We start from the raw sequence: 9,660 nt of genomic DNA on the forward strand, positions 1-9,660 counted from the left end.
ATTGAATCGTTCGCTAAAGTGTATACCTAACGGGATCCCAAAAAGTTGTAAAACACTTGTGTGAGAGAGAAAAAGAGCGCTTACCTTTATTAAATCCTTCGAATTTCTCTTACCAATATTCCAAAGCACTGATAAGAATCTTCCATAATAAATTGGATGATGCGCAAAAAAAAAGGAAATAATGATTTAGTTCAGCGATTATTTATGACTCAAGTTTCATGTTTTCACCAGTTTGCATATTTACCGTGGAGCCTTTGTTTTCAATTATTGTTCATTGCTGACATTTGTGTCGGTGACACATTTCGGTGATATTTTATCCTTACATCTATAGACACCTCAATTTAGTTTCTATGTCTCGCCAAAGAAAAAAATTCCATGGAGATTATATTAGTTGTAACAGTGAAATTTGTCTCAGTTGTCAATATCACCTCGGACTTGTCAACGTTGTTTTATGTAAAAAGCCATGATGTCTGATAATCTGAGATAAACAAACTTTCTTCTGACAACAGCAGACATTGTAAAGACAGATTCGTTAAAAAAAGGTGCTCAATATAGGAACGAGCTCCATTGGTCAACCCTGCAAAGGATAAACCTCTTATGCAGTGTAACCCATCGGCATAATTATGTCAGGATAATTATATTCTCAAGTTTGAAATTTTCAAGCATAAATTGTCTGACATCTAGTCACTGCAAAACAACAACTTGAATTGAGGAGCATTATAAGTTTTCCCACAAAAAAATTTCATATTTGCTATCCAATATTTTAGCTCAATTGTTTCTCCCAACAATGTCAACATGGGAACGATAAAACTCGAACCTTTATCGACGAATAATTAAGTCATAAATAGAGCAGAAAGTCCCTTCGGGTGCCTTCAAGATTTTTTTTTCTTTAATTGGCCTCTAGAAAACATATTGAAGTACTATTAAGTTCTTTTTTCAAAGTCTTGGGCTTAGCTTGTACTCGCTTATCAGTCAAAAACATTGCGTTCATGAAGCGAAACAGCTTTTCAAACCAATCGGCCAATAAGGCCGGAATGTTTAAACGCCAATCTGTCTTCGGTACCTTGAACTGTTGCATTTGTTCACGCAAAGGACCAGAAACAGAAAAATTTTAACCGTTATTTGTAGAACATTAGGTAGAGTTCAGTGGATATCCCGTGATTCAATTAGCAATTCAATTAGTAGCGACAGTTCAGCTATCAATTGCAATGAATGACACATTTGCAACGTTTCGTTGGTAGGGACGTAGTCAGCGGATGCGTTTGTATTTGTGTAAGATAGCACCAAGTGTCATTACTCCTTACAAATAGCCCATAGAATGGTGAAAGCTAACTTATGAGGAGTAGTAAAGCCGGAAACTTTAGTCTTTGCTCGAACTTTTATTGTTCTTGTACATAGTACTTTCGCTCATTGAGGCAGCCCAAGCAAACGAACAAACCAACACATCTAGCTGGCTTGTTGTAAGGTGCACATTTGCATTGACTTTTCAAAAATAATTTAAGTAGACCAGGGGCTCCTGTTAGACTGTTTCCCCACATCGGCAAGAGTTTTTCATGGGAATGCAGCAATTCACTCTAAATGTTAAAACTGCGGGATGCTTAAACTGAAAATGATTTTTTACGTCGTTTTTATTGGGATTTAATGGATGTTTATTTGTTTTGATTTCAATCTCGCCCCCAGATCGCTTTCCTTTTGGTCAGTCCGCGTTCTTGTTGCTGTACAAAAGGAAAGCGGGCTCTGGAAAAGGGATCGTTTTGATTTTTGTCCGATTGACCGTATTTATCGCAAATCATCGCATAAGCGCCCCCCTCTCCCCCTCCCCCAACCCACACTCTCCTCTTTTAAATGAGTCCCTTCTCCCTCTCAACTAAGCGCCCTGTCCTTCGGCCAGAATTTGACATAAGCGCTCAGCGGCCCAGGCCCCTCGGTAAGCACCCCCAACCCCTTACCTGCCTTCCTTCTCCTTCTGTTTTATTCCAGCATAAGCGTTGATAAAATGAATGAAATTTTTCGATTTATGGAAACTTGGCCAACCGAGGAAACTCCTGATCAAAACCACATCCTTTTGCACCGAAAACCTTCATCAACGACTTAGTTACAACCAGTTCAGGAGTCTAGTTTCCACCAACACGTTTAAAAAAAGAATCAAAATTGTACCGACGAGCACGAGGAGAGGCACACGGATCGGTTCGGCTGTCAGCTGCGGCCGTTGGCATGAAGCAGTATTATTGCTATCACTCTCGCTTTTCTCAAAACTTCTTGGAGAGCGTGGACGATTACGTGAAATTTAAGGTGAAATTTAAGTCTGTATACATCATGATCACGTGTACGGAAATCTGTACTGACGTTTAAGAACAGCAGTGTATCCATATATTGTTTGCGCGTGCTTTTTAGAGCAGCAGGTTGTTCACGCTCTAAACTGAAATTACCAAATTCTCATGCAACCGCAAAAGCGAGATCTTAATCTCTGGAGATCTGAAATCTGGATTTGTTTTGCACCTACCTTCCCCTCGCCTATCATCATCAACCTGCGCTTTCCCAATCAACCAATCACGCGCCCCCTCCAAAACACCCACTGTCCCGACTTTCTACAAAAATCGACCATACCTTTCGGCCACACATTTCGTCCGACAGGAATACAGTCAGAAGCAGTCGCATGAATTTCGAGAACCAAAATATCTTAGATTTGGGGACACTTTGGGACTAAAATCCCAACTCATTTTAAAGCAGGTTTTAACAGATTCGTACGAGTGACTCAGAGATAAGTTTTGTATCCGAGAGACTCCTGGGTAGTTCGTTAAAGTTAACGTATGCGCAAAATTTTAATAATTTGAGAAGTATTTGAGTCTGAGAATTACTCTTTCATTTATTTGAAAACTAATCTTTGTCACCAGGCTACCTTTAGTGGTTAGAAAGGACGTCAATAAAATTGCCAGACGAATCTTCTACTAAATACACCCAAAGAGCAAACTGTGCGCTAGAAAAATGAAATACTTTTTTTTTCAACATAGGACGTGTAATTCAGTCTAAAGTCGATTGGTAGTTATATGTTTAATTAAACAGAAACTAATTTCTGTTTTTCCAGATATTACAGTTTGAGAGATATATTGGCGTTCTTAAGGGGTAGTAGTTTAGAAAACTTTGTTCCACTGCTGTTTTAACAGGGTTGCCAAAAGTAATGTAAGTAACCGCAGAGCAAACTAAGGGACCAATCATTTTCTTTGTCTTTGTAGAGTGGCGAAGACTAGTAGAATTTGAGGAGGCGGGGGGCATTAGAAAAAAAAATGAGTTGCGGATCACACACGAAGAATAAAGATAAAAAAGAAACCGAAATAATTTCATCTAAAGAGACTGTTTAAGAGAACCAAATTATTTCCTTTTTTTTCTTATTTCAGAGATGGCGACGCGAGAAAAAAAAGTATCAGGAAGGAGAAGGGAGAAGGGCGTCAACCTCGTTCCCAGCGGGTTAAAATTTGGCTTCATTCTAGTTTAAGTTCCCACGAAAATAAGTTCTCGCGAAACTGTCTTTCGTAAACATTTACTCCAGTAACACTGTTTGACAGAGAGGCGCGTTTGTGCATGTATATTTCAGCGATCGTGCTCTTCCCCAGTTTTTAAAAAGGGATATTGAATTTAAAAAGTTCATTAACAGAAGGCCATAAGAATTTTCTTTAGTTCCCTTGTAAAACTGCATATTGTTCTTTATTTACTGGCTCTCTTTTAAAAGTTTTCATATGTTTAATAACTTAATTTCTGAGTTTCTGATCAGTTGTCTCCAAATAACAAAAATATCATTCCTGCAAACTCACAAAAAATTGAAGAAATCCAAAAAAAACTTTGTGCCCAGCGGTATTTTCATAAAACTAAATATCAACTTTTTTTTTTCACAAGAAACGCTGAGTAAGCCTTGCATAGTATAACGAAACTACGGAAGCCTGGGAACGGCATCAGTAGCGGAGAAGGCATCGCAATACTCAGCTGGTGCACGCATTTAAACATAAATTGTAATTAAGACGCCCCCCTCCAACTCGTGGAGGCTTTTCGACCGAAACTTGAAGCGCGTCACCGTTAATCCAATGAAGAGAGTAGCCTTCCCCTTGTCCCCCTCCTAACCCTGCGCTGGTACTTTATGGTTTTTATGTGATCGATAGAGGTGGTTGTTTCTGTATCTTAGCTATGATATTAATGCTAACAGTTTTGAAAAAAAACAAGCGTATCAATAACAAGAAGACAAGAAACTGTCGCGGCAATATATCATTTTTTTGCTTTTCCCGATAATCCGATACCATTTGTCACTTGAACCATCTACATATTCCATTTCGTAACATAGACTTCCAGTCACCATACTTAAAAGAAAATTTTATTCATATGCAAACAAAACTAATTTTCATATGAAAAGCTTTGCACTTAGCCTCGCCTTCATAATGATTTTCACAGCAGATTTGACAAGGCTTATTTTTATTTTCGATCATGCTTGGATCAGATATCAAAATATTTTTGCTCACAATGCAGCCAAAGCTACAACAGTTACTGTAAGGTTAGAGATTTTAGTAATTTCTTTGCAGTTTCTCTGTTTGTAAAAAAATCGGATAGCCATTTGGTGATGTTTCTGGACTTTATTGTTTAACTGATATACAGACTGAACTTCAAACCTATTTGCATGATTTTCTCTGAATCAGCACTGCAATGTTCTTCTACAAGTCTCTAGTTATTTTCTACAGTTATCTTCAAAAGATGTTTTTAAAGAAAAAGTCCAGATGATCACGTTTCATGTGTTTACTGCTGCGCTTTTGGCACCTCTTCAATGAAGATCCGGGACATTGTAATCCAGCCAGTGTATGCGTCAGCACTCTTCAGGCTAGCGCACTTTCCAACCCAGAATCCCACTCGCACCTTTCCCTTGTTAATGTTGTTACAGTGACCTTCAATGTGGCGGTGACGGTGAAGACTGTGCTTCTTTCCATACCACATGTAGAGTGCACCCTCAATAGACCCAGGAGAGCTGCACTCAGCACCATTGAACTTGAAATACCAGCGGCTACAGCAGTTATCACAGCCATGAGTCCTGAGGTTACCAGCAAAGTAGACATGGAGGGCAGTGTCTGTGTACTTCTTCATGAAGTCACAGTGCTGTTAAAAAATGGTTTTGAATGAATATGAGACGGGAATTAAAACTATTATTATCTGCGAGGAAACCTGACAAAGATACAAAAGTTAGAGATTGTGGGATTAATAAGGTTTTTTATGTTCTTACCAAGGTAGTAAAGGCGTGACAAGAAACACTTTATTTATCATGGAATGATCGATGGAAAGTCCACTCACATATATCTCGCCTGAATCTCTACCGTCCACTTTTTTCCAGGTGCATTCCTTCCAGTTCATGTGTGAAGACAGCCGAGGAGTTCCACTGTCACCTTTGTCCCCTCGCTGTCCTTTTTGGCCGGAGGGACCCTGGATCCCAGGTTCTCCCTTTGCTCCTTTCTTTCCTTCCGCGCCAGGGGGTCCCTGGGCTCCAGTCTTTCCGGGGCTGCCCAGGGTTCCTTTGGCTCCGTCACGTCCATCACGGCCAGGTGCCCCAGGGAATCCCGGGACACATGCCATCTATGTCCAAGTACCGGATTGTCCCCCATTACAAAATGAAGGAGGCTAGTAGGTTGCAGAAACAAGAACGCTATTAGATCTTTTTCCGGAATAAAATTCAAGCCGTTACAACTGTTCCTGTTCCTAAGTAATCGAACGTTCATGTCTAAGTGAATCCATTTTTTTTGGAAATTTAATTCATTTAGCTGGTGGGATGCAAAAAAACAAAAAACAAAAACAAAAACAAAAACAAAAAAGAAGAAGAAGAAAAAAAGAGCTTTTTCGGAATATAATACAAACCATTCCAACTGTCCTGTCCTGAATCTAACGTTCATGTCTAAGTGAATCCATTATTTTTTTTTTGGAAATGAAATTCATTTACGTTATTTCGATTCTCTTTACTGTCCGTTGGCACATGACCCAGAAATGCTTTTTTTACTCCCGATGTTTTTAAGCAGCTGCTATTTTAACTTGATAAACTCACCTTGTCACGTGATTTACTGCTGCTGTTGTCCTTTGCAGAGCACAAGGTGACGAGTAACATGATAGTCAGTGGATAGGTTATGAGAGATCGCGCCATCGATATTTTCTGAGCTGGAAAAATAACAATAACAAAAGTCATAAATTATCTTCAAACTAAGTCTAAGTTCAACTTGAATAACTATCGCATTTCATGAGATGAACTGAATTACTTCCAAATAATCTCGTTGGTTTAATTCATAGATGTTAATCTGATGTAAGCCCTATTCATCTTCATCACTTATATTTAGCGATCAAGCGCCTACCTTATTCCTGCGACGGTGGAAGCAAATGATACTCTCTACAAAACAGTTTACCATTTTATCTCTGCCCTGGTGGTTACTTGACATTTTCACGTTAAAACAAGTTTACGAGTTGATTACGCATGAAATGTAAAAAATACGTCGCTCGTTCTTATTGGTTAGAGAATTTACAATGTTTCAATCATATGACTTTTAACAGTTCAAGTCTGTTGGGTTTATTTAAATAATGTTCGGGTTAAAACTAGTTTGAATGCTATGATTACGTAGTAAGCCAAAATAGGACGAGCAAAGTGTTGCAAGTTCGTGAACGTATTTGAATGTAAATTTTTGAATTTTAGTTATTAATGTGCTAGTGGCTTCCAAATTCATATCAACATCCCTATCTCTCGCACAGTTCTTTTGCAAGTTCTAGTGTCCATTTAAACATTAAACAGATCTAATTAAAGTTCATAATCAAGATCTATCATTGTCAATCGTATTTTATGCCAATACAAAGAGATACTTATTAAAACTTGATAAGAGAAATGGAAAATGAGCCAATAATACTCCATTCGTGACATTTAAGCAAGACGGACATTACTGAATAAGTAAATGGAGAATTTATCATCGTGCATGGAAAAAAGTACAAGAACGCAACAGTTTGATCACGATTTCAAATGATCAGCTATTGTGAGATTGAATTGGTGTATCAGAAATTAACAAGGCTTTCAACAGCTGTCGTGTTTCACTTATTCATTCAGCTATAAAGTTATGTGCCTCAGAAGCTGATCGGAAACAAAATGGAGGAGAAAATTGGGTTTACTTCTTAGCATGAATCACAACAAAAAGGACAACGATGCTTTTTCTTACAATTTCAGCCTCCGCGACACTGTCCAAAAGCGAAACACTACGTTCACTGTCATCTCTTCGTTGGCTTAGCGACGCTCTCTTTATCTTATCTCTCTTTTGATTTCTCTTTTAAAATAAGGCATGAAATCAAATTCAAAATCCATACAGCCGAGTCAATGTTATATTAGTTAATGGGTAATTGCGTTCTGTACTAAGTACCGGATTTCTCGATCATCTTTCAAGCGAAGGGAAGAAAAGATGATCCCACTCTATTTTCTAATCCAATTACAATATTTTTTTCTGTATAGGCTCGATAGGAATTTTATAATATTCACACGCAACAAAACAGACCGTGTGTCATATGGCCTTCAATGCTTTATCTTCAGGTACACAATTTCACGAGGATGTATTTGTCAAATTGTCGAAGCTCACATAATCACCTCACTCAAGGTTGATATTTGGAAATACTGCATTTCGCACATGTAAATAACTTACCTTTGAGCTGTGACTAAAGCTTGCTTTTTCTGCCGTGAACAAGAGACCAAAACCTTAATATTAGAAAATAGATTAATTGCTATGTTTACCGTTACAATGATAAAAGAATAAAAACAAATGGTATACTCACACCACCAATATGCCGTTGTTTCTCTTCGCAGCTAACAAAGATACTTCTTCCTCTTGTTATCCTAACTTTCGCCTCCTCTGCTTTTCAAATTTCTTGTCAGAACAAGTTTCTTAAACAACATTCATATCGATTATCTTTTTTCTAGTCAGCGATGCTATTTGCTAGAGTCAGATTTGGTCCATCGCCGGTTCGTCCAATCAAATGACTCGTTTTATCTGGTTATCTCATTTCTGCTTCATACAGTCGTCATGAATTTTGTGAAAGCTGTTTTTTACTTCCTCCACAAAAGATTCCTGATCATGCGAAGCATTACTAACTGGAAAATAAAAATAAAAAGTACCTTGCCGTCCGTCGTTACCGATTTTTGGTGCCCTAATTTCGTCAAATCTCATAAGCTCTGATATGTGATATACAATAAGCTGCACGAGATGACAAGAGGTGCATGTGTTTGTCTTAAGCCTATGAACAATCCATTTCTTTCAATTCAAGTTGTTTCTGATAGCTAATATAGATATCCAACAGAGTTCATATTACTGTACATACAGTATAGTAGAAATCTTCCCAACAGGAGAAGTTTGATCCCGGACCTCTAAGTTCTAAACTTGTTAAGAAAATCAAACCGATTTGAATTTTTACATTACTAAACAAGCATTTTTACCTCAGTTGAAGGACCTTGAAGTTCACCTCAGCATTTGACTTGTGTGTTCGAGCGTTAAAAAAAGGCTACAACCTCCCTAGACAAAAGAGAGAAACTGTTAAGGCTAATAATTCACACGAACCGATTAATTGGGCCGATTTGGCCCAATTTGACAAAGAAAATTAGCGAACAAACAGTCAAATTTGTTTTATTACCAACGGATAAAGAAATCGGTCGACAAATTGTAACGTGTAAATAAATCGACTGGATTTGTGTAAATCAGTCTTTTGCAATTTAAAGCACAGCTAGAACAGGGAAGGCATCATTCTGAATTATTCCGAGATCTGAATGCTTTCAGCTATCCCCTTCCAAAACGTTGAAAAAGTCGATAGTTTCTCTTCAGAAATTGTTCGGAGAACAAAAACCAAACGTTTTTCGGAAAATTTGCATCGACTATGAAGGTTTTCCGTCGACAACGAGTAATTCAGTGTGTATGAAACAAATTAGTTCTCTGGATTATGGAGCATTTTTATGATTATTAAATGAAGTAGTTAGATATACATTTTACATTATTTTGCTTAATTTAAACAATGAAAGTTAATTTTCACGTGTCGCATTAATCTCAGCAGCTCGAAGCAGTAACGTTAAAAACTAAATGATACTTTGATGCTTTACTAAGAAATACTCTTACATCTAACCGCTAATTCTCATAAAATAGCGTGAATTTTCAGCAAATTTTGGTCTTTCACGTTAAGTACGAGAAAGTGCGCGAGAAATCTGTGCGAGATTCTGTGGATTCGCGCACAAAATACATTGACATCACTTTCCAGATACGGTGAATTTTGGGATTTGTGTTTTAATAAGGATCGTACCGCGATATATAATATTTTCGAACTTATTAATTGCATTGGGACAACATTGTCAAAACAGCCATAATCCTTAATAATTAAGGCTGGTAGATAGATACTTCATGGTGGAGTCGCTAACACTTTAATAGTTCAACTCATCCGAATCTAGCGAAGTAAGATTACGGACGTTTTCGTGTTGTTTACACAACACCTGGTTCTTCTCGATTAGAACAGGCGCTTACAAAGATCCCATTTGGGCTTGAAACTCCACACGTGAAGTTGTATTGATTTCCCCCAAAACACTGTGAGTGTCTCAGTTTTAGTGCCAATGTTATAGAACAGGTGACTTAGACTGGAAAA

General features: G+C 37.9%; 2 protein-coding genes across 4 annotated transcripts in view; both read right to left on the bottom strand.

Annotated features, from left to right (window-relative positions):
• Positions 1-6,170, bottom strand: part of LOC146489746 (collagen triple helix repeat-containing protein 1-like) — a 43,296-nt gene extending 37,126 nt beyond the window's left edge. Inside the window, exon 1 of one of the 3 annotated variants that reach the window (XM_085095366.1) lies at positions 6,065-6,170. In XM_085095366.1, coding sequence (XP_084951492.1) covers positions 6,065-6,160 — 96 coding nt within the window. In that variant the 5' untranslated portion in view covers positions 6,161-6,170. Of the gene's footprint in view, positions 1-84; positions 171-6,064 lie in introns of those variants that run through there. The other 2 variants (XM_085095331.1, XM_085095414.1) reach the window with 2 other exon arrangements.
• Positions 4,704-6,180, bottom strand: LOC146489751 (collagen triple helix repeat-containing protein 1-like). Its single transcript, XM_085096834.1, has 3 exons — positions 6,065-6,180; positions 5,323-5,646; positions 4,704-5,130 (listed from the first exon to the last, which is right to left on the bottom strand). Exons 2-3 carry the CDS (start codon positions 5,599-5,601, stop codon positions 4,777-4,779), a joined length of 633 nt encoding a protein of 210 aa, XP_084952960.1. The 5' UTR covers positions 5,602-5,646; positions 6,065-6,180; the 3' UTR covers positions 4,704-4,776.
• Between the last annotated feature and the right edge of the window lie 3,480 nt (positions 6,181-9,660).

This window comes from Pavona decussata, unplaced genomic scaffold, assembly GCF_977016875.1.
Source record: "Pavona decussata unplaced genomic scaffold, jaPavDecu1.1 SCAFFOLD_3, whole genome shotgun sequence".
NCBI lineage: Eukaryota > Metazoa > Cnidaria > Anthozoa > Scleractinia > Agariciidae > Pavona > Pavona decussata.